This window comes from Arachis ipaensis, chromosome B09 (assembly GCF_000816755.2).
Source record: "Arachis ipaensis cultivar K30076 chromosome B09, Araip1.1, whole genome shotgun sequence".
NCBI classification, from domain to species: Eukaryota; Viridiplantae; Streptophyta; class Magnoliopsida; order Fabales; family Fabaceae; genus Arachis; species Arachis ipaensis.
Window position 1 is genome coordinate 141,290,272 of NC_029793.2, and position 25,054 is coordinate 141,315,325.

The 25,054-nt window shown below is 39.4% G+C and overlaps 2 protein-coding genes across 2 annotated transcripts; one reads left to right on the forward strand and one right to left on the reverse strand.

Annotated features, from left to right (window-relative positions):
* LOC107617402 (protease 2) lies at positions 13,739–20,256 on the forward strand. Its single transcript, XM_016319160.2, has 11 exons — positions 13,739–14,240; positions 14,979–15,262; positions 15,366–15,560; positions 15,672–16,018; positions 16,090–16,381; positions 17,092–17,250; positions 18,112–18,477; positions 19,152–19,217; positions 19,365–19,413; positions 19,565–19,688; positions 19,961–20,256. Exons 1-11 carry the CDS (start codon positions 13,874–13,876, stop codon positions 20,040–20,042), a joined length of 2,331 nt encoding a protein of 776 aa, XP_016174646.1. The 5' UTR covers positions 13,739–13,873; the 3' UTR covers positions 20,043–20,256.
* On the reverse strand, positions 20,456–24,656 carry LOC107617403 (guanine nucleotide-binding protein-like NSN1). Its single transcript, XM_016319161.2, has 9 exons — positions 24,497–24,656; positions 24,166–24,410; positions 23,658–23,763; positions 23,356–23,529; positions 22,942–23,156; positions 22,466–22,730; positions 21,733–21,912; positions 21,374–21,585; positions 20,456–21,112 (listed from the first exon to the last, which is right to left on the reverse strand). Exons 1-9 carry the CDS (start codon positions 24,513–24,515, stop codon positions 20,753–20,755), a joined length of 1,776 nt encoding a protein of 591 aa, XP_016174647.1. The 5' UTR covers positions 24,516–24,656; the 3' UTR covers positions 20,456–20,752.

A 25,054-nucleotide genomic window follows, 5' to 3' on the forward strand; every position in this document is an offset into this window, starting at 1 on the left:
TGTGCCAGTTTGGGCGTTCAACTCTGGTTTTGGATCCTTTTCTGGCGCTGGACGCCAGAATTGGGCAGAGAACTGGCGTTGAACGCAATTGCTGGAAAGTATGGACTATTATACATTGCTGGAAAGCCCTGGATGTCTACTTTCCAACGCAATTGGAAGCGCGTCATTTCGAGTTCTGTAGCTCTAGAAAATCCACTTTGAGTGCAGGGAGGTCAGAATCCAACAGTATCAGCAGTCCTTCTTCAACATCTGAATCTGATTTTTGCTCAAGTCCCTCAATTTCAGCCAGAAAATACCTGAAATCACAAAAAAACACACAAACTTATAGTAAAGTCAAGAAATGTGAATTTAACATAAAAACTAATGAAAACATCCCTAAAAGTAACTAGATCCTACTAAAAACATACTAAAAACAATGTCAAAAAGCGTATAAATTATCCGCTCATTAGTTACCTTGTAGTATCCCTTTCCTAAGATTTTTCTTATTTTATATGGCCCTTTTCAATTAGCAGCGAGCTTTCCTTTTCCTGACTTGTTGACTCCGATGTCATTTCTAATCAAGACCAAGTCTTCTAGGGTGAAGCTTCTTCGAATGACTTTCTTGTTGTATCTGTTTGTCATTCTTTGTTTTAACGCTGCTTCTCTTATCTGGGCTCGTTCTCAGACTTCAGGGAGTAGCTCGAGCTCCTCTTTGTGCCTCTGTGTGTTGCCAACCTCATCGTAGAAGCTCACCCTTAGGCTTTTCTCATTGACTTCAACTAGTATCATGGCTTCTATGCCATAAGCAAGTCGGAAAGGTGTTTCTCCTGTGGCAGACTGAGGTGTAGTCCGATAAGCTCATAGTACTTGAGGGAGTTCTTTAGTCCATGCTCCCTTTGCATCTTGTAACCTTTTCTTCAACCCAGCCAGTAGGACTTTGTTAGCTGCCTCAGCTTGCCCGTTTGCTTGCGGGTGCTCTATCGAAGTGAACTGATGCTTGATCTTCATACTGGCTACCAGGTTTCTGAAGGTGGAGTCGGTGAACTGAGTTCCATTATCAGTATTAATGGAGTGAGGGACTTCATACCTTGTGATAATATTCTTGTAGAGGAACCTCCGACTTCTTTGGGCTGTGATGGTGGCTAATGGTTCTGCTTCGATCCACTTCGTGAAGTAGTCTACTCCTACTATTAGATACTTTACTTGTCCATGCTCTTGGGGAAATAGTCCCAATAGGTCCAATCCCCATTTTGGAAAAGACCATGGAGAAGTTATGCTAATAAGCTCCTCGGGGGGAGCAACGTGAAAATTTGCATGCATTTGGCATGGCTACACTTCTTCGCGAATTCGGTGGCATCTTTCTGCAAGGTTGGCCAGTAGAACCCGTCTTGTATGAATTTCCTAGCTAAGGACCTTGCTCCAAGATGATTCCCACAGATACCATTATGGACCTCTTCTAAGACTTCTGTTGTCCTTGAGGTCGGGACACACTTTAACAATGGTGTGGATATCCCTCTTTTATAGAGGATATTTTTTACCAGAGTGTAGTTTTGTGCTTCCCTCTGGATTTTCTTGGCTTCCTTTTCCTCTTTGGGTAGGATGTCGTATTTCATGTATTCGATCAGTGGGTTCATCCATCCGAGGTCCAAACCGGATACTTTAAGGATGTCTTGCCTGCCCTCTGTTTTTGTAACTGAGGGTTCTTGGAGAGTTTCTTGGATCAGGCTTCTACTATTTCTTTCTGGCTTGGTACTTGCTAGTTTGGAGAGGGCGTCTGCTCTGCTATTAAGATCCCGAGTTATGTGTTTGACCTCGGTCTCTGTAAATCACCTAAGATACTCCAAAGTTTTATCTAAGTACCTTTTCATGTTGGGGTTTTTAGCTTGATACTCTCCATTTATTTGGGAGGTCACCACTTGAAAGTCGCTGAACACGACTACTTTGGTCGCGCCGACTTCCTCGGCTAGCTTTAACCCTGCAATTAAGGCTTCATACTCTGCCTGATTGTTAGAAGCTAAAAATTCAAATTTGAGGGAGACTTCTACTTGGGTTCCCTCTTGGTTGACTAATATTATGCCTGCACTGCTTCCGACTTTATTGGAGGATCCGTCCACGTATATCTCCCATATTCTGCCACGAAGTCGGTGAGGCATTGAGCTTTAATGGTCGTCCGAGTTTCGTACCTAAGGTTGAACTCGGATAGCTCTATAGCCCATTGAACCATTCTGCCCGTAATATCCGTTTTCTGAAGGATTTGTTTCATGGGCAGGTTTGTTTGAACTCTTAATGTGTGTGCTTGAAAATAAGGCCGTAACCTTCGGGAGGCTACGATTAAGGCATACACAAACTTTTCAAGTTTTTGATACCTTAATTCAGGGCCTTGCATAACTTTGCTGGTGAAGTATATAGAATGCTACCCGACCTCGTCTTCTCGTATTAGAGCTGATGCTACAGCTTTGTCGGCTACGGACAAATACAGGACGAGTTCTTCCCCAACTTTAGGTTGGGTCAGAATGGGAGGTTGGCTTAAAAACCTTTTGAACTCCTAGAATGCATCTTCGCACTCAGGAGTCCTTTCGAACTGGCATCTTTTTCTTAGTAGAGAGAAGAGTGGTAGGGATCTTAATGTTGATCCTGCCAAGAACCTGGAGAGAGCTGCAAGTCGGCCATTCAACTGTTGGACTTCCCTTAAGCAAGTTGGGCTTTTCATTTCTAGGACTGCTTTGCACTTGTCGGGGTTGGCTTCAATTCCCCTTTGTGTAAGCATGAATCCCAAAAATGTTCCTGCCTCCACCGCAAAGGTGGATTTTGCGGGATTCAGCCTCATCCCATGCATCCTAATGGTATTGAAGACTTGCAAAAAGTCAGTCAAGAGGTCGGCCTCATTCTTGGTTTTTACTAGCATGTCGTCTACATAGACTTCCATTATTAGAGTCCCAAAGTGAGGTGCAAACACCTTATTCATCAGCCTTTGATATGTGGCTCCTGCGTTTTTCAACCCAAAAGGCATGACCACATAGCAATAATTTGCTCTTGGCATGATGAAAGATGCCTTTTCTTCATCCGACTTATAAATTGGAATTTGATTATATCCCGAGTATGCGTTCATGAACGACAAGTATTGATACCCCGAGCTGGAGTCTACTAAGGTATCAATGTTTGAAAGTGGATATGGATCTTTAGGACATGCCTTGTTTAGATCGGTATAATCAACACACATCCTCCACTTGCCGTTTTGCTTTTTGACTAGCACCACATTTGCCAGCCATGCCAGATATTTGACCTCTTCGATGAAGCCGGCTTCTAGGAGGGCTTGTACTTCCACCACTTGGGCCCGTTTAGGTCCAAGATTTCGTCTTCTTTACTGAACAGGTCACGATCCGGGGTATACTGACAGTCTATGTGACATGAGCTCGGGATCTATTCCCAGCATGTCGGAGGCTTTCTAGGCGAAGAGGTCGGAATTTTCTCGTAGGAGCCTTATAAGCTTCTGCTTCACGTCTTCTTTCAGGTTAGCTCCTATGTTGGTATTTTTTCCTTCCTCTTCTCCGACCTGTATCCCCTCAGTTTTTCCTCCGGGTTGTGGTAACAACTCTTCCTTACCTCTGATCCCTCCGAGCTCAATTGTGTGCACCTCCTTACCCTTTCCTCTCAAGTTTAGGCTTTCGTTGTAGCACTTCCTTGCCAATTTTTGGTCTCCCCTGATGGTTGCAATTCCGTCTGGTATTGGGAATTTCATACAAAGGTGGGGATGGACACCACCGCTCCAAGCCGATTTAGGGTTGTTTTGCCTATTAAAGTATTATAGGCTGAACCCACATCGACGACTATGAAGTCGATGCTCAGAGTTTTGGATTTCATCCCCTTTCTAAAAGTTGTATGTAGGGATATGAACCCTAGTGGTTTTATTGGTGCATCCCTAGTCCATATAAGGTATCGGGGTAGGCTCTTAACTCTGTTTCATCCAGTCCTAGTTTATCAAACGCTGGTTTGAACAGGATATCGGCCGAGCTTTCCGGATCCACCAGGGTTTTGTGTAGATGGGCATTGGCAAGGATCATAGTTATCACAACTGGATCATCATGTCCAGGAGTGATGCCTTGCCCATATTCTTTAGTGAAGGAGATGGTTGGAAGGTCGGGGGTTTCACCCCCAACCTGGTAGACTTCCTTTAAGTGTCTTTTGCGAGATGACTTTGTGAGACCACCTCCAGCAAACCCTCCTGAGATCATATGTATATGCCTTTCCGGGGTCTACGGTAGTAGGTCTCTTCGGTCCTCGTCATCTCGCTTTCTCTTGCCCTGATGGTTCGACCTTTCCATGAGATATATGTCAAGCCGACCTTCTCTGGCTAGCTTTTCTATCACATTTTTTAGGTCGTAACAATCATTTGTTGAGTGACCATACAGTTTATGGTACTCACAATAGTCGCTACGACTTCCCCCCTTTTTGTTTTTGATGGGTCTAGGGGGAGGTAGTCTTTCAGTATGACAAATTTCTCTGTAGACATCAACTAGGAAAAATCGTAGCGGAGTATAGGCGTGATATCTTCTGGGCCTTTCAGGGCCGATTTCCTCCTTTTTCTTAGGCTCTCTCTCTTTCTCTTTTGATGAGTGAGAGTGCCCAGGTCGTCAGTTCGGCTCTCGTAGTCTGCCATTTTCCTCCATGTTGATGTACTTTTCAGCTCTCTTCTATACATCACTCAAGGAAGTCGGGTGCCTTTTTGAGATGGACTGGGAGAAGGGACCTTCTCAGAGTCCATTTACTAGGCCCATAATCAGTGCCTCTGTGGGCAGGTCTTGGATTTCTAAACACGCTTTATTGAACCTCTCTATGTAGTCTCTCAGAGATTTTTTGACCTCCTGTTTTACTCCTAGGAGGCTTGGTGCGTGCTTTACTTTATCCTTTTGGATAGAGAATTGCATCATGAACTTCCGTGAGAGGTCGTCGAAGCTGGTGACCGACCTTGGGGGGAGGCTATCGAACCACTTCATCGCTGCTTTCGTCAGGGTTGTTGGAAAATCCTTACAGCGAGTAGCATCAGAAGGGTCGGCCAAATACATCTGACTTTTAAAATTGCTTAAGTTATGTTTTGGGTCAGTAGTTCCATCGTAGAGGTTCATATCAGGGCTTTTGAAGTTTCTTGGAACTTTTGCCCTCATTATGTCCTCACTGAAAGGATCTTCTCCTCCCAAGGGTGAATCTTCACGGTCGCTGCGAGAGTTTCTACCTCGGAGAGCAGATTCTAATCTTGAGAGCTTTTCTTCAAGCTCTTTCCGTCATTTGACCTCTCCTCTTAGGCTCTTTTCTGTCTCTCGTTGCTGCTCCAATTCCTGTTCTAGCTACTCTAGCCGTCCCTGGTGGCCATGGAACAATCCCATGAAATCAGTTGTATGGGGTTGTCCTTCTTTGCCTGATTCATGTCCCTCAGAGGAGTTCTCTTTTGGGTCTTTTACCCCTGAGGAGCCTTCTTTGTGCTGGTTAGTCACCCCTTGGTGAGTGACTATTGCTCTGTCGTTATTACCAGCGTCCTAATTCTCTTGCTCAGAATCGGACGCTGTGTTTCCGTCCTCGTTGAAATCGTCCGCCATCATTGGTCGATCTCCAGGTCCCCGACAACGGCACTAATGTTACGATGGGTAACTGGAGATTAATGGGCTAGACTTGTAAGGTTAGCCCAAACGTCAGAAGGAAGTGGTCTCCGACTTGTATGCCTCCGGGAGCCGCCATCCGACTTGTGTGTATGAAAGAATGGGGGGTGGTACCTGCAAAGATACTCCGATGTCTAAGTCAGCAAAGGGTTAAGCAAATTTGGAGAGTATTAGAATTTAGAGATACTTGAGGGGTATTAGTGTATTTATAGTGGTGAACCAATAATCACCGTTGAAGTAGTTCCACTTTTTAAGGTGGATAACCGTTTCTTTATTTTAAAAAAGTTGAGATGTGGCTCCTGAAAGTGGATTGAGAGATTTTAGGGACAGTTACTTATTTGAATAAGCGTTATCTGCCGGCTATCATTCGTTCCCGACTTCTTTAGAGTGAAGTCTGTATTTGAGCCGACCTCTTATAAGGAGGTCGGTGGATAACGAAGGCCAATCTTTGGATTGGGCCTTTTAGGTTTAGAGTAAAGGACATTTTCGTCCCTGACCTTTTTTTATGGAAATTTTCGTCCTCAAGCAATGAAAAATATATTAAAGCCCCTGACCGTTGAAAAATGTGGATATTTATATCCCTCCGTTGATTTCAGCCGTTTGCACTGGATGGAAAAGGCTGAGGTGGCACAGGTGGCGCTGAGGTGGCACGTAACGGAGGCCAGGTGGCATGGGGCAAAAAGTTAGAGGACATATAAGTCCCTGGAGACGAAAACGACGCCGTTTCGTCTCCTCCCCCTGAAACACAGTTGAATCCCTATATACAATACCCAGAAGACCCATAGTTGAGTGAGAGAATTACAGAAAACCCTAACCCAAAGACGATCAAACTCCTTCGTCTCTGTTTCTCCCTCCAAAAAATACAACACGTAGAAGAGCAAAAGGCCAGGGGTGATAGATGGTGGCAGAGGCTGAGGAGAAGCTTCGTCTGAGGTCGTGGCTGCTGTCTTCGGCACAAGGTAAGATTGTGATGCTTAGCTAGGAATGCAATGTGTTTTCATGTTTACAGTGTAAGAAAGAAAGTGAAAAAGGGGTGTATTGCGTCCTATGTAGGATTAGGGGGAGGGATTGTGTTCGGAAAATGTAGTTTCTTTCATATGTTGTGTTGTTTCCTTTTTTAATCCTAGTTCTGCACTGGTTAATTTCAGATGGTTGACGTATTTGTGGTTCCGGTCTTTCATCATGGAGGAAACTTTGTAAGAGGAGTTGGTGAAAAAATGGTTTATCAGAATGGAAAGGAGGAGAGGTTCCCTGAGATGGACCTAGACTTTGTTAATTTCGGAGACCTAGTGACACTATTTAAGGGTTTGGGCTACCATTCATACAAGGCAGTATACTGGTATGATCCATCAAGCACTGAATTTGAATCTGGGATGAACATATTGACTGGGGATGCAAGGATCAACGCAATGCGAGAGAACCTAATGAAGCACCCAGGGCGAGGTGAGTTCCATATATACTTTGACCATCCTATCGACGAGCCGGAGGTTGTTGAGGATGCTGCCCAGGACAGAGATACTGCAGGGGAGGTGGATGAAACTGCAGAGGAATTGAATTCTTCCTCTTTATCTGATGACGGGTACGAGAGCACGGGGGACGTCTTGTACAAACCTCCACCGGCTGGAATTGAGAGTGATAGCAGTGAGAGTGACAACAATGGTGGGGTCACTACTGGGAAGAGGAAAAGAGGTGTCAAAGGTAAGAAGAAGGTTGTTACGCCGATCAAGAAGGTAGTCACTTCGAAGAAGAAGGTAATTACTCCAAGGAAGAAGGTAGTTACACCAAAGAAGCAAGGGAAGAAGAAAAGACAATTTCGCACAAGGGTTAATGAAAGAGGGGAAGGAAGTGAGAATGGGACTGATGCACGTGGTGAAGCAGGGGATCAAGGACCTGATGTCCAGCCAGATTATGCAGTCGGGGTAGATTTTATGTCAGTGAGCTCCCAACGGAGGTGGAGGAGATAATGTTTGAATATGAGTCTGAAGACTTACATACTCCCATATCATCTGATGATGAAGGCAGAGGTGAAGAGTTTCCAGAGTTTAATGATGAGTATACTCATGGTGAGGGCAGGTTTGAGCTAGGAACTAGGTTTGCCACTGTAGACAGGTTCAAGGAAGTAGTTAAAGATTCTTTCATTGCTGAGGGTCGGGAAGTGAAATGGATAAAAAATGACAAAGAGAGAGTGAGAGTGGGGTGTGGGGATAAGGAGTGTCCTTACTTGGTTCGCTTGTCATACAACAAAAGTCTGCAGTGTTATCAAGTGAAGACCTACCATCAAGAACACACTTGTGCGAGGGATTTGGGCAGCAACGCTGCTGATCAACACTGGCTAAGTAAGAAGATTGAAAAGCGGATGTCCACCCAACCACACATGAATACAAAGGAGGCTACTGATTTTCTTAAAGAGGAATTTTCCCTCTGTCCCCATCCTAAAATGGTTTATAGAGCAGTGAAGGAGGCTAGGGAGAAGATCCAAGGAAATGAAAAGGAACAATACAAGAGATCCAGGGATTATTGTGAGAAAATACTGAGGAGCAATCCAGACTCATCAGCCAGGCTTGAGCTCATGCCAATTCCAGATGGTCCCCCTATTTTTGATAAACTATACATTTGCCTAGATGCCTGCAAACAAGGTTTCAAAGATGGATGTCATCCCCTGTTACATTTGGATGGGTGCTTTCTGAAAACATATTATGGTGGTTGGCTTCTAGCAGCAGTTGCTCAGGATGCAAACAACAAATTTTATGTTGTTGCCTATGGAGTGGTCAGGGCTGAGACTAAGGAAGCCTGGAAGTGGTTCCTGACCAATCTGCAAGGGGACATAGGAGACGATGCTAACCATGGTTGGAACTTCATATCAGACCAACAGAAGGTAAAACCAGTTTATGGTTATTTTCATTGCTCTGCATTTGGTTTAGATCATTTCTAATTTGTTGATGATATTCATTGCTACCTACTTGGTTAATTTCATTGCTGTGTGATTGATTATGTTGTGGCCAGAGTTTGCTGCCTACGTTGAAGGAGGTCATGCCACACGCTAAGCTCCGCAATTGCGTTATGCATATGTGAAAAAACTTCATCAATCGCTACAAGGATCTGTACATTCGACAAGTTGTGTGGGAGTATGCCAGGTGCACGACTGTTGCTGAATTCAAGGAATGCATGGAGAAGTTGAAGACAGTTAACAAGGGTACCTGGGAGTACCTCAGCAAATTTGAACCTGAGACATGGGTGAAGGCTTACTTCTCCCATGGGCCAAAAGTGGATAACCTCACAAATAATATGTGTGAGGTTTTTACTGCAAAAATAGTTAACTACCGCTGCAAGCCTATCCTCACCATGTGTGAAGAGATCAGATGCTATCTCATGAGGCGGATGGTGAATCATAAACGGGTCTTGGAGAATCACTCAGGGAGGCTAGCACCAGTTCAGGAAAAGAGGATGGAGAAGCTGTTAAACCTAAGCACCAAGTGGACGGCTGAATGGGTTGGTGACAATGAACGAAAGAGGTTTGAGGTTTCTCAGAAAGGAACTAAGGTGGATGTGGACCTCATTAGGCACAGTTGCTCTTGCAATCGATGGCAACTGACTGGTAACTCCTGTACAATACTTGGTTCAGTTTCTTTGATATTTTGATTTGATTTTCCTTTACTGTTATTTTAGTTATATTACTCACCTTCGCTGCATTACCTTAGCCATGCCCTACTTACATGCATTTGCTGCCATTAGGAAGAGACATGACACACCTCATGACTATGTTCACCATTGGCTATGCATGGAGTCCGTCAGGAGGACATATGCACACTGTATTAAGCCTGTTCCAAGTCCAGAATTTTGGGTTGGAACGGAGTTCTCGAAACCAGACCCACCTATTATCAAAAGGCCAATTGGACGGCCAAAGGTTCATAATAGGCAAAAGGATCCGGCTGAGCCACTCATGCAAGAAGGAAAACTGAAAAGGTCATTCGTTGTATCCTGCAGCAAGTGTGGTGAGAAGGGCCACAACTACAAAACATGTAAGGGAGCCCCTTCCCACCCAAACTGGAAGCCGAAGACAAGGCGCCCTAGGAAGAAAGCAGCTACTTCCTCCCAGTCACTGATTGTGCTTCCACTGTCACAATCTGCTCCAGGTTCAGAGGTAAGAACCCTATAGTGGAATGTTGTATTATAGGGGCTATTTCGTATTAGTACTATTATGGTTAGGAATTAATCTATCTTAGTATGGAAATAATTAAGGACTACCATGTCTGATTACTGATATGGCTAGGGACTATTCTGTATTAGTACTACTATGCTTAGGGACTAATCTGTCTTCATAATACTATTATGTTCACATTTTACATGTATATTTTCAGGATGCATCCAGCAGCCAACCAGGCAGCTCCCCAAACCCCACTGTTGTGGAATCACCTGCCCCAAGCAATCCAACTATGCCACCAGCTCCAACAAGGGTGAAAAGATCCACACTTATCATTTCACCTCCAGGGCCAACAGCTACTCAAACCAGGCCACCAGCCCCAACTATAGGCCGTCCATTTAAACCTCCAGGGAAAGCCAATGACACATCTCGCCCACAACAGTCCAGGTTCAGACCAAAGCAGAAGATCTTCAGGCCGCCGACTCCAATCGCTGCATCCACAATCAACACTAATACACAACAGCAACCCCATCTACCATCCCATCTGCAGCTCCGAATCAAGAAGCTCCACCCCAAAATTTGCCAACTTCTCCAAAAACAAAGGACTCGAAAGAATGAAGACTACTGTCATTAAGTGCTTTTGTGATAACTTTTTGTCTATGTAATGGTTGTTGACAAGTAGTACAAACAATTTAGCTTTTTGTCCCATACTTTTTGAACACCCTTTGTGGGTCAGATGAACACGGATGTTAACTAAACCACTTTTTTTTTATCACTAATGCAATGGTATGTTATGTATTAAGGAACAAACTTTAATTTCCTCCGCATCTTACACAACACGTACATGGCAATACAATCATTCATATAAATGACACTGAATTCACCTATAATTGCTGCAACAATACAACACACTTTTTCATTCCTTTATCAACTCTTACAACTTAGAACAACAAAAATCAACACAATGACAATGACACAGATACACCATCTTATTGGCTTTCTTTTCATCTCTAGAGCTAATATCCTCTTCTCCAAGCAACTGATCCTCATTTTCATGTCCTGCTGCCTGTGATAATCTTCTATATCTACAAATTTCTTCTCTCCCATATACTTTGTTGCTGTCAATCCAAGTCCAGCAACGTGCTCATCAAGTCACACAAAAAATTTGCAATACGGTTGTTTTGCCTGCAGCAAATCAACCCACATAATTCAAACCCTAAAAATTAGTAACACTAACACATTTTCAACCAAACGTGCATCACATTTCGTTTCCATACCTTGTAAAAGGGACAGCCCAGAAACAATCTGTCCGGATTGCTTCGTGTCTTCGACATGAAAAGGACTGCGTTTTCTCTACAGAAGCACTTTGGTGAGACGCCATGTTTGCTGTCCTTCTCCTTAGGACGCGAGCTCGAGCCCACCTGACCTCCACCTCTTCTCCAGCTGGATGATACCCCTTCAAATTCCATGGAAGGAAGAATTTCCTTTCTGCCACAACTCCCCACAACACCCACTGCGCTGTCACTGTGCAAACGAGGGATTAGGGAAGACGAATTTCAAAGATTGGGGGAGGAGACGAAACTGCGTCGTTTTCGTCTCCAGGGACTTATATGTCCTCTAACTTTTTGCCCCATGCCACCTGGCCTCCGTTACGTGCCACCTCAGCGCCACTTGTGCCACCTTAGCCTTTTCCGTCCAGTGCAAATGACTGAAATCAACGGAGGGACATAAATGTCCACGTTTTTCAACTGGTCAGGATTTTCCATTGCTTGAGGACGAAAATGTCCGTAAAAAAAGGTCAGGGACGAAAATGTCCTTTACTCTTAGGTTTATTTGGATCTGAGCCTTAGTGTTGGGTCAAGGTATGAATAGCAATGTAAGCAAAGAACCACGTTGACCATCGACTTTGTCGAGTTAACCGGCCTAAGTACGTTTTGAAAGAAAAGATATAGATAGAAACATTGTATCTAGAGGCATTGAATTAATATATTTTGTGTCAATCGACGTTATATAATTAACTTTTTCGTTTTTTCTTATTTTCCAACCAGAGCTAACTGATGTACATGACATCTATGTAACATGAAAACGAGTATGACGTTTTTGTATTAAAAATATAACAGTACAAGAGGATGAATAACCTATTAATTTGTATGATTAAATACATTATATTATCTTTACCTTCTTCTGCACGTGTATATATTCGCTAGAATGTAGCACATCAAGGAATTCATACACCAATTTTAAGAGAGTATTATGTAATTTGAGGATAAGTATCAATTTAATGTCTTTATTTATGATAAAAAAAATTATAAATTTAAGAATTAAAATCCACAAAAATAATTCTATAAATGACAGATAAATTCCTAAAACATGCACATAGAATAGTTGAAAATATTTAGATTAAAATAAATTTTTTTTAATAGATTTTATTATTCTTGACATAAAGACGATAAGAATATCTCCATTATTTTTGAGAGACTCTTTTAGCCATTGAAAAAAATTTTATTGACATTGAACAAGGTGAATTAATGTTAAGAGTGAATGATGAACATTTAATTTTTCATGTTTTCAAGACCATGTATCATTCAAGTGATTAAGAGGAGTGTAATAAGGTTTAAGTCAGAGATCCAAACTTAAAGAAAGAACCTAAGAAATCAAACTTAATTTTAGTGTTGGGTATACATAATTAAATAAAGAGGAGGCTCCCAAGAAGAAAATGTCTAGATGATAGAGGAATAAGAAAATTCTTACAAGACTTCTTACTAGGAGAGAAAGTGGTGCTATCTCACCATCCATTATTGTCATATACAGTGAACAAAATCATCTCTCTTGAGCATATTGAGCTAATGCATAAAGACACAGGGAGGAGATTTACATTGAAAGGGAAGGAGTTGAAGTATTATGATCAATTCCCGCCTTAATAAGAAACAACCGTCAATTTAGTGACATTAAAGAAGTGCTTGTTGGAAGACAACTCAACGGTTGATATTTTCTTTTCATCATTCTTTTTTGCTTTGTTTAAGGTTGTGTATGTGTTTCATGAATTAAGTTTGGTGTCCTACACCAACAGAATGTTTGCATTTCATTCGGTACTTGATCTAATTTCACATTAATTGTATCACACTAAATTTAGTGTTCTCACACCAACTTAGATGTTGCCACACTTCACCCATACAAAATCCACTCCCATGCAAACAAATTAGCAACCTATTTATTTTACATTGTTTTCTCTTTCATTTCATTTTAGATTAATTTCGTTTGTTTCTTTTAAATAAACCTTTACATTACTTGATTGCTTTCACTTGATCATCCCGATTATTACTATTTTTTATTACTATTATTTCTTTTTTTTTTTTTTGTTATTTAAAGCCAAACAACCATTTAAGTTTTGTGTTGATAGGTTATGCTCTACATAGTCTTAGAGAAGATGAAGACAATAATAATAATTAAAGTGGTTTTGCTTTCTTTAAGCTCCCAGCTTTCAATTCTTTCATGTGTTTTCTATTCTGCCTCTTTTATTTTTATGTTTTTTTACATCATGTCTTGTTTGCTGAATTTATTATTAGTAAAAATTTTTTAACCACTCTAATCACATAAAAAAAATTACTTAGATGGAAAGAAGTTGAATTTGATAAATAAAAATTTTCTAATAATAAGTAATGGTGCATTAAAAATAATAATCATGAATTGAGTTAAGAGGGTTAATAATCTTGCATATAAAAAAAAAAGGATGATGCCTTATGAGTTATGACAATGCATTCATTCATCGTCTTAGGAAAAAAACAAAATATAAATGGGAAATGCAGACCTGCAGCACGCATCTTCACCAATGGTTTTCTCCAATATTTTCTATTAAAAGAAACTAAAGGATAAATTAAATTATTTATAATTTGGTGCATTGCCTACCGGCAGGTTTATGATTAATTCATAATCCTTAGCAGGGAACTTAGCAATGGTGATAAACCTGAGACCATTTATTTATTTATTTATATGCTTTGCTTCCATTCCACCCTATCCTTCTCTATAATAAAATATAATATAACATAAAAAAAAAAAAGAAAAAAAGTTAGTGGAAGATCCAAGTATTAAAAAATAGCGAGAAATGGTTGTTGAAAATCTGCTGCGCTTAGGCATTGCTCGCTTTCTGTGCATCCCGCTCTCTGTAACCGTCGTCCTCTCCTCCTCTCTTCCCTTTCAGACGCCTCTTACTTCCTCCGCGGCGGCGTCACTCTCTCACCACCACCACCAGCGCCGTCGACTCTCTTCCGGTTACTCCATGAACTCTCAGCAGCTGTCGCAGTCTCAGTCTCCGCCTCCTCCGGTGGCCAAGAAGGTGGAGCACAAGATGGAGATGTTCGGCGACGTCAGGATCGACAACTACTACTGGCTCCGCGACGATTCCCGCACCAATCCCGAAGTGCTCTCATACCTCAAAGAAGAGAATGGATACACCGATTCCATCATGTCCGGTGTGAATTCACACTTTCTTATCCTCTTTATTCGCATTCTACTTCATTGTGACGAAATTTGTTTATCTTTCTTAAAGAAACGCAGTTCGCTGCATAGTTACACTTCACTATAAGGATAAAAAGATTGGCGCGATTTTTTGCTGTAATTTTGGTTACTTCATTGCACGAGCTACTCTATTTGATAGCAGCATGCGCCCTTAACTTAGATGATAATGGTGGGTAATAGCTTCATTTGTTTATTAACTATAGCTGTATTTCACGAATTTTTAGGGTGTGGGTCTTAGGCCACAAAGACTTAGATAAACAGACTCAAATTTTCAGTTCAGAACAATTATCAAGTATGACATGTGATGTACAACGGAAGTTCCAACCCTGTAGTTCTGTATCAATTAGTAGCAATGTAGTTGGGTTGAAATTTGTAGCAGTTAAGTACACATTTTCCAAAATTGTAGCATCATCTGTGCATTTGTATGTAGCGTCCAGTCAAGAGGGGGATTGAGGCAGGGAAGCTAGTTTCAGTGTGTTAGGTAGTCCTCTGTCCACTTCTTATTCAATATAAGGAAACATATCATCGTTAAGCATAGCAGCAAAACGGGGTTAAGTCACTATGACTGCAAGGGTGCAGACTTGGGAATCCTGTTGCTATGTCTATGTCACTAGGTGCATGCAAGAAGACACCTTTGAAGGAAATTTCTTAACAATTATCTGAGAAAACTGTACACATTTTTCATCGTCTAGGAACCAAGAAACTCGAAGAACAGCTTTTTGCTGAGATAAGAGGGAGGATTAAGGAGGATGATGTCTCTGCACCTTTACGCAAAGGACCTTACTACTATTACGATAAAACTTTGGAAGGGAAGGAGTATGTTCAACATTGTAGGCGCCTTATACCTGAAAACCAAAAGGTGCCATCAGTGTATGATACCATGCCCACTGGACCTGAAGCTCCTCAGGAGCATGTTATTTTGGATGAGAACATCAAGGCACAACAACACGGTTACTACAGTATTGGTGCTTTTAAGGTTAGATCATATCTTATTATGGCATTTTTGTTGCTTATTTCTGTCTGTTTCATTACTTCTGAACTCTCTTGCTTTTTTGTGTCAAACTTTATTTCCTTTTCAGGTTAGCCCAAATAGCAAGTTGGTAGCGTATGCTGAAGACACCAAAGGAAACGAAATATATACTGTCTACGTCATTGATGCTGAGACACAAGCTCCTATTGGAGAGCCTCTTGTTGGTCTAACACCATACCTTCAATGGGCTGGTGATAATGCTCTGGTTTACATCACGATGGATGAGATTCTCAGACCTGATAAGGTGAGGCGATATGGCATTCCACTTACCAGATGTCTATAAGTTTTGGGCTATTGATTGTTTGGCAAATGGTACATTGTATTTGCTTGTGATTCTAATGTCTTAGTGATGCAGGCATGGCTTCATGTGTTGGGGGAAGATCAATCAAAGGATACTTGTCTTTACGTAGAAAAGGATGATATGTTTTCACTTGACCTTTATGCTTCTGAAAGCAAGAAATACTTGTTTGTTGCATCGGAAAGCAAAAACACAAAATTCAATTTTTATCTGGATGTTTCCAAACCTGAAGAGGGTCTTAAAGTTCTCACACCACGTGTTGATGGTATTGACACAACTGTCAGCCATCGTGGTGATCATTTCTTTATTAAAAGGAGAAGTGGTCAATTTTTCAATTCTGAGGTGGTAGCTTGTCCTGTTGATAACACCTCCTCAACTACGGTTCTTCTTCCCCACAGGGAAAGGTAACACCTTTTCTGCATCATCTTAAATTGTGTCTTTCCCTTTCACCAAAACTTATGATGAATTTCTTTAGTGTAAAAATTCAGGAGATACAACTTTTTAGTGATAATCTTGTTTCATATGAGAGAGAAGATGGTCTACCAAAAATAATAGTTTATCGCCTTCCACCTACTGGTGAACCACTAACAAGCCTTCAAGATGGTCAAGCAGTTAGCTTTGTTGATCCAGTATACTCCGTGGAATCTTCATATTCAGAGTTCTCATCAAGTATCTTGCGGTTTTCATATAGCTCCTTGAAGACTCCTAGGTCCGTATATGATTATGATATGAAAGCAGGCATTTCAGTTTTAAAGAAGATTGATCCCGTAAGTTATCATGTACTCAGCCTGTATGATTTTGCAATTGCGTTATGTCTCTGACTTCAGTCTTAAGGCATCATCTGTTACAGAAACGAAATACTTCATGTCTTGATTGCTGAAGTGCTTCTTTTTGGTATCTTGTAAAAAGATTTGGCATTTTGCTATGTTATGCATGACCCATGCATCTATCCTATTTTTTTGGTTTAAAACTTTGGTTTTGTTCTTTTGACTAGCATCCATAATTCCATCAGTGATTCTTTGAGTGCCTTGTAAGATCCTCTAGCTGCTGAAAGCATCATAGAGAATGGTAAAGTTTGAATTTCTGAATGAACTTTGAATTGTGAAGAACAGAAGTACAGAACGGAACTCTCTGACATAGCTGCACTGAGGGATGACTTCCCAATAATTTTAGAGGGTTTGATGTAGTATTTACTCTTATGAGAGTGTGAACTAGTTCCAAGTTCCAACTTCAGAAATAGAGTGGATTATATGGTAAATGAATGTGATATACACTAGGTATAATTTAACATGCATTAAAACCCTGTTCAAAATTGAAAGGTATCAGGTACTGATGAGATTAGTTAAGGTAATATTATAATTCCCATATTATAAAGGTAAACCATGCTTTCTTTATTTCTTATGCATTGCTTATTTATTCTTTGTGCCTGCGTTGATTTCCTCCCATTATTTATTCGTTGTTTATTTATTTTACTCAGGTTTTGGGTGGTTTTGATTCTACCCATTATGTCACTGAAAGAAGGTGGGCACCTGCTTCAGATGGAACTTTGATTCCCATATCAATTGTTTATCGAAAAGACCTTGTGAAACTTGATGGATCTGATCCATTACTACTTTATGGTTATGGCTCTTATGAGGTAAAAGAAGAATAGAACTTGCCACTTTATTGCATATAACAATGTCAATTTTGAATTCTATGTTTTGATGTTATATTGCCTAATGCATTAAAAGCACTACTGTTTGTGTGCTTTCTTCGAAGCAGATGATGCCAGACAGTCTGATAAAGACTCAAGATAAATAGAAAACAAAAATGATATATTGAAATTGAATGCGAAAGGAACCACTCTACTTTGATCCAATTTCTGATGGAACAAGAGAGACTCACTCAACTTCACTTGTTGACACCATGGTTTTATCACAAAACCAAAGTGTATTTTCACTCCTCTCATTTTTGTCTGACGGCTATAGTAGTTTAGGAGACATTTATACACCTCATATTAGGTTAAAGATAAGAAATCCTAAACCCACTAACATAAAGTCCTATCTACTAACTACATAAATAAAATAAAAAAGCATGAAATTAAACTGAACATTCTAACACTTAAAAATATAAACTAATAACTATAAAATAATACTTCCAATCTTCATGTCACGAAGATCTGAAGCACATATCATAGTCAATGGTGGGGTTACTACGTGAAACCTAAATATGTTCTTTTGATGTTCACTTTGATATGTTGCGAGATTGGGAAGTTCATTGACTGTTTTACACTTTTACTTTTTATTCGTTCATGTAAAGAGGATCTCTTATCTTCCTATTTTTGTGTAATTTCTAATTATTCTTTTATCAAGGGGGAAAAAAATTGTTAGTTGATCTGTTCCTTTGGTTACAAATTTTACAGTTTTGGTCGTTTGGAGTCTAAGTTACATAATACGAATATGGTTTTCAAGCCTTCCCTTTTTCTTATTCTATTTATTCTCTCTCTCATCGTTAACAGTATTGCTTGGATCCCAGCTTCAGTTCTTCAAGGCTTTCTTTGTTAGATCGGGGATTTATATATGTTATAGCTCATATACGTGGAGGTGGAGAAATGGGGAGGCCGTGGTATGAGAATGGGAAATTTCTGAAGAAAAAGAACACTTTCACTGATTTTATTGCTTGTGCTGAATATTTGATTGAGAACAAATTCTGTTCTAAGGAAAGACTGTGCATTGAGGGAAGAAGTGCTGGGGGTTTGCTAATTGGTGCAGTTCTTAATATGAGACCAGATTTATTCAAGGCAGCTGTTGCTGGAGTACCTTTTGTGGATGTTTTGACAACTATGCTTGATCCAACTATTCCTCTCACCACTTCAGAATGGGAGGTAATTTTCTCTCTTGTATTTTCCTGCCATTCCATGTCAGCATTTGGAAATGATTGAATACAGGTCTGTTCGGTTCTAAAAGCTTGTTCTTCCCACTTTTAATATCCCAATAATATTTTGTATTTAAAACTCCTGTTTCAATCATCTTGTGTGCCCTTTAGTTTGCGTGTGTGTTAGCCTCTTTTAAATGCCTATTAAGCATAGCTTTAGTAGCAGAAAAACGGAGTGGCAAGGGATGGGACAGGCAACTCGGGTGTAAATCTTTTCTTCATTTTGTTTGTCTCAGAAATAGTGTTCCGAATATGACTTATGCATAACCTTGATAATGAACCGTATTATATTATTTTTCTGGGTCCTTAAAAACTGCTTAAACATATTTCTCATAAAAGATCTCACTTAATATATGAAGCTTATTTAGTTGTTATATTGGGATCTCAAATTAATATTAATGAGAGATATCATATAACCCCCACTCCATCAGTGTATTAAGACATTATTAATTATATGGGTCTTTACTTTGTAAGTGCTATCCAAATTCTTGATTTTCATTATTTAAGCATGTCCACGCACTATCTTTTCTGCTGAAAGTATATTACCAGAATATCGTATGATATAATTTACTCTCTTGTTTCTCATTTTGGTAAAGCTGATCATTCTCTTATGTTTTACTGCAGGAATGGGGTGACCCTAGGAAGGAAGAATTTTACTTCTACATGAAGTCATATTCCCCCGTTGATGATGTGAGAACCTTATGGCTGTGTTAGACTCAGATCGACAGTAGCCTTCATTAGCTATCAATATTTTATTTTTGTATCCTGCATGAAGAGACTTCTAGAAATTATTTATAATTCTTTGTTCATGATTTTCATCCTACCCATTTTACGCAGGTGAAGGCACAGAATTATCCACACATTCTTGTCACTGCTGGATTAAATGGTAAGCATATCCAATTCTTGAAAGGGATCTGTTCATGTTCGTATATGTAAAGCTAAATAATACTTGTGGGTTTGCGATTGCTTATGATTTGGCTGGAAAACTATACTCTGTTATTCCATGTGACTTTATTTTGTGCTTGTACATGCTGTAGACCCACGGGTTATGTATTCTGAACCTTCGAAGTTCGTGGCAAAGATGAGGGATATGAAGACTGATGATAACATACTGCTTTTTAAATGCGAACTTGGTGCTGGCCATTTTTCAAAGTCTGGGAGGTAAGCTCTAACCTTACTGCTGTTTTTTAGTTTTTTTATTTATTTTTTCCACTTATTTTGTTTTACATTTATTTATTCTTTGTGGTTTGGGATTTTATTTGATTTAGCTTCAATGCCCGCATTGTTCTGGTTGTAGTTTGGGAAGCTGGGATTTAGTTTTTAGTAAAATTATTACAAGAAGCTGGGATTTATTCCCTCACCAAATTCTTGTCTAGGAGTGTAAATATATAAAGATTATTTTGATTTATGCTTTTCATGTGTGTGTGATGTAGATTTGAGAAGCTCCAAGAAGATGCCTTCACTTATATCTTCATCCTGAAGGCTCTAAATATGACGAACGAGCTCAAGTTTTGAATTTCATGAGGCATGGATGCGGTTAAAGAGAAGGAGCAAAATACTTGCTTCCTAGGCTTCATAAATAACATGTCAGACATTTGGGTCCCGTTAGGCATTTGCAATTTTGCATTGCCCACAACTATTAGATTTTCATTGATAAATGATAAAATCCCAAATAATATTGTTTTCAACTAACTCATGAAGTGTTGTATCGTCGTAATTCTGTCAATTATCTCTCTTCTCTGGATCGGAACCATGCATGCAACAACGCAGGAACCACTAACCAGATATAATAGGGTTTTGAACCCTAGAAAATATTATTTTGTTCTGGTTTTGTGGAGATTTTGAAATTATATGAAGTTAGTGGAAAGAATCATTAAGAGGAAAATTATTAATCACCTAATCTAATCTTTCCCTTTTACAAAATAAACACTAATAGAAACAGAAATTTTCAATAATTCAGATGAAATTTATCGGAAACCTGTAGAGCACTAAACATCCTCCCAGGACCCTTTGGGCGTTTGTAACCATATTTAACATAAACAGGTTATGCTGCTCAATTTTCCCTCATAATCTAACTCAACCTTTTTTTGTGCTCTTGAAAGAAATCTAACCTATGAATTAATCACAAAAATGCGGACCAAAATTTAACAGGACCATGGTCATCGGTGTATAAAAATGACAATAACTCCAAGACAAAATAATGTGCTTGTAAGCCATCATACACTTTATCCTTCATTGTCCAAAATTCCAGCCATGGGCACCTCAATCTTAATCTGGTCATCATCATCTCCATCGCTCATTGCCGTGCCCTTCTTGAAATAATCAACTTTGAAGTCATAATCATCATCCATGGCATCAGAGGTGCCTTTGTTAGCCTTTTTCCTCCTCTTCTTCTCTGCTCTCTGAAGTTTTGTATTAAGCATGCCCTCTGCTCCATATAATTTCTCATTCTGTCTATCAGCAGCAGATTTTCCCTTGTTCTTGTTACCATCTTCTTGACATTCCATTGTTTCATCGACATCATTCCCAGAAGGGTTTTCAGGTTCCTGTTCAACTTGATTTGACGGTTCAGGTGCCATACCATCCTAATATGCGTAAATGTGAAGGATAACTAAGTGATTTGATCAATCATATTGAAAAAAAATATCTTAACCATAAAACCAAGAGGAATGTAAACCAACCATCGAGCTCCCTTCAAAAGCATCACGAAGTAACCATTTTCAATTACTTTACCATTTTGAAAATAGTAAAAGCAATATTGGAAGAATAGTTTTATCCTTCTTGTGTAAATGAATTGAAAATAATGGAGCAGATTGATTGGGAAACAAATTCTGAAAGTGACATACCTCTGGCGTACTCTCATTGAATTTAAGAGGTCCACTTGAAGGAACTTCTACAGGATTGAAGTCATCAGCAGATTTAAGGCTTCCAATGAATGAAGTTTCACTGCTGTAGACTTCATCAATATTAAACTCTTTCGCAAACTCGGAAACTATTGTGGCTTCTGAAACTTCTCCTTCGTCCCTAACCGGGGGCATGGTATAGTATGGAATTTTCCCTGAAAAATACAAGTAGATATTTCTTATAATTTGGTTTATACTTTATACCAGTTGTTTCCAAATGTTTAAGTTCATTATGACGCATATTTTCATTATCCTTTGTTCGGCGCGTCTGGTGTGCGTGTGGAAGCACCATATATGCATACCTTCATTCCAGTCTCGGAGAATGATTCTGGCAGCAGCTTCAACATCTGCTACTCCACCCTTCTTAAGCTTGCCCCTAACTGCAGCAACCTTCTGTAAGAAATCATCTACAGAATCAAAGCTTGGAATCTTGTAAAGAGTTACCATCAGTCTGGCGGGACAGCGATTGAGAATTTCCTTCACTGTAAAAAGAGAACTCTGAATTAGTATCCCTGCTTGAAATTTGGAAGGTAACCTGGGCACACAACCTGAAGGATGTTGATGAATGATAACAGAAATTTTATCATACTTATATGTTATCTTTTTAGTACAAAGCACCTATTTTCAGTTCTGAAAATAGTGTATACTTTTCCATGCGATCACACATGGAGCACTTGAAAAATTTCACGGTTATGCCTTTCCAACGTCAATATTGGGATTTTCTTTGATGGGGTCTGAGTCTATAAAACAGATTATTCGATGAAACTATGCCAGAGAGATTAAAGTAGAAGATAAATTAAAAAAAAAACAGTATTCTGAACCTTTTAGTACCAAAGTAGGTTCAAGAACAGAAATAGGTTCACTAAGACAAGTCTTAATACACACCAAGCATCCTCTCAACTTTGGCTCAAGCACACCAAATTCGTCAGGTCTAACTAATAGTATCGGTAGCAGATGTTTATAACTCTTATGTCTCTATCAATCAATTGAGCAAACTGGGGAAATCTTGAAAAAAGGAAAAAGCTGTTTGCATACCTGGGCTAATTGGATCATCTAACTTCTCAATTCTCTTGCAATTCCGTAGAGCTACAGAAGCATCGTTTTCTAGTGATTTAAGCATGACAACACCAGGACAGTCCAGCAACTTAATGTTTTTGTCCAATTGAACCTCTTGCATCGATCTTGTTAATCCAGGAGTAGCACCAACATTAACAACATGAGCTCTCTTCAAGCTATTAATAAGACTACTCTTGCCAACATTAGGCAGCCCAATTACACCCACTGTAATAGTCTTCTTGATCTGCCAAGGCAAAGAAGCAACAAATAAATAAGTACTACAAGTAAAGCAAACAATAAAACTGACTCAGGAAGATACAAAAACCATTTAAATCTACCACAAGTTTAAAAAAGTAGCAGAAGAATTAGCAGGTAAAACACCATATCCTATAGGGAGGGAAGAGGGGATACAGGCACAAGCTATATGAAAACAGACACTGGTTAAGTTATAGAACCTCATGACTTCTTGTGTAATTCTTCAAGACTTTGATGAGTGTATCAGCTCCAAGACAATCACTTGTTTGCAAAATATTACTTGGTTTTGCTGCCTTTGATGACTTCCACCCTAATTTTGATCTCTGCTCTTGGGTGCTGCACTTGAAGGCCACAGTAGGCAGTTCTTCTCTAAGGTACTTAAGCCACTTCTCAACTGCTTCTCGGGGAACAAGATCTGAGATAATATGGTGGTTGACACCATGGTTAAACCACACCAAAACACCACAAATTAGCAAAGAAGCATCAGTATAACTGTTGATGGTTGGGTCCTGCTTAAAGTACAGATTCCAGTCTTACCATCAAGCTTATTGGGATTGTTTCATTTGTCGACATTTCCTAATATGAGGAGAGGAAGGTGGGAAGAAGAAAATTACCAATTTTATTCAATAGTAACACTAGGCGCTTATCCGGGCCAGCACTCATCACCATCTTTTCCATATTAGTGCAGCGAGTACCTAAAGGATCCCGGGCATCAAGGACTTCTAAAATAACATCAGAAGCTTCAACAACTTTTACCAACTCCTTGTAGAAGGGTTTATCTGCGTTATCTGTGTATGTACAGGATTATGGGCATGTCAGAATAATGAAATTTAATAAAGCAGTTAAAGACAGGAAACGAGCAAATATTAGGCTATAATACCAAATTGTTAAACAATTGCTGAGCAAAATGAAATACCTCGGTTCTTCCCAGATGCGGTACCCGTTGCCTGAGCTTGCCCTTCTGTTTCAGTCATTTGAGACACGCCATCATCTTCTAGTAAACCCAACTTCCTCTTTCGAGCCTGAACAATTGTTAACCATAGTAAGAAAGGATTATAACAAGTTCATAACAAAACATCATGAATAGTCCAAATTTAAGACCAATTTAAAAACTTTGGACAAAACACATCAGTTTTCAACTATTCGTATAAACCAATGTTCAAGTAAGTTAAAGAAAAAAACGTGTGCCTATGTCAAACATTTTTACCAACATCATTGATAAGAGTTCACCATTGAGAATATACATAAAGCCTGTAAACCGTGTTATCATCTCCAATGTTCAACTTGAGTAATATCTAGAAGAATTTCTACTTCACGACTTAAATTGTACCCAAAAAATGACAAATTTAATAAATTAAGAAAAAAAAAGCGGAAATTTCATGAGGATGAGACAATCAATCGAAAGAGGGAAAATTGGGCGATACCCTCTCTTTGCGTTCAGCTTTCTTTTGCTCCAATTCTTCAATGGCACGAGCTCTTCGGGCTTCAAGGGCCTTAAGCTCTTGCTCCTTGAAAGGCCAATCATTGGGAATCCCAGGATCCTTCTCAACCTTCTTCTTCTTGTTCAAGCCAAGCTTTTTAGCTTCCTTTGCCTTCTTCTTGTGGTGCTCCTTCACCTTCCTTATGACCTTGTACTTCTTCTTCAAAGGGATCCTCTTGCTCTTGCTCTCTGCCACAACAAAAAAGCCATAAACTAAAAAGAAGAGAAACAAAAATGGAAGTTTCAGAATCGATATAGAAGCACGGAAATCATACTCTTGCTCTTCTTCACCATTGCGTTGTTGTGTTGTGTGTTGTGTGTGTGGCCGCTTTCTGAAACTGAGAGGCAACGGAATAAAAGGGTTTATCGAGTGATGAAGGTTGGGTTTTATTCTTCTCAAAAACACAATCTCGCACTTACGTAAATTAGGGTTGTGTGTGTTTTTCAAATTGAGCAAAATTTGATTTTTAATTTTCTTTTAAAGCTTTTTGGTTATTTAAAAAGTAAAAAAAAATAATTTTCTTTTAGAAAATAGAAAGACTCGAATTCGCAACTATGTCCTTTGAATTATAATTTATTGGCAAATAAAAAAAGTTACTTGATATAAAATCAACAATTTTAATAATGAAAGGGTGTTTTTTATAATAACACTTGTTAAAATATATCAAAATTTAATTAATAAAATCTTTTGATAATATATCTAAGAAAGATATATAATTTCATCTTATTTAATAATTTTACTACAAACTATCAAATATATCAATTCTTTTTTTTTTAATTTGTACGTTCGGTGTTTATATAGAGTATTTTTTTATATTATCTTTATTAATCTA

Excerpts from the sequence above, each read along its gene's own strand:
- LOC107617403 (XM_016319161.2), bottom strand. Across the intron at positions 21,586-21,732 it reads TCTCCGAGACTGGAATGAAG|GGAAAATTCCATACTATACC; the intron begins GTATGCATATAT and ends TGTATTTTTCAG. Across the intron at positions 21,113-21,373 it reads TCAATGAGAGTACGCCAGAG|GATGGTATGGCACCTGAACC; the intron begins GTATGTCACTTT and ends TACGCATATTAG.
- LOC107617402 (XM_016319160.2), top strand. The coding sequence starts at position 13,874 with ATGGTTGTTGAAAATCTGCTGCGCTTAGGCATTGCTCGCTTTCTGTGC. Across the intron at positions 16,382-17,091 it reads TTTTAAAGAAGATTGATCCC|GTTTTGGGTGGTTTTGATTC; the intron begins GTAAGTTATCAT and ends TATTTTACTCAG. Across the intron at positions 19,689-19,960 it reads CATTTTTCAAAGTCTGGGAG|ATTTGAGAAGCTCCAAGAAG; the intron begins GTAAGCTCTAAC and ends TGTGTGATGTAG.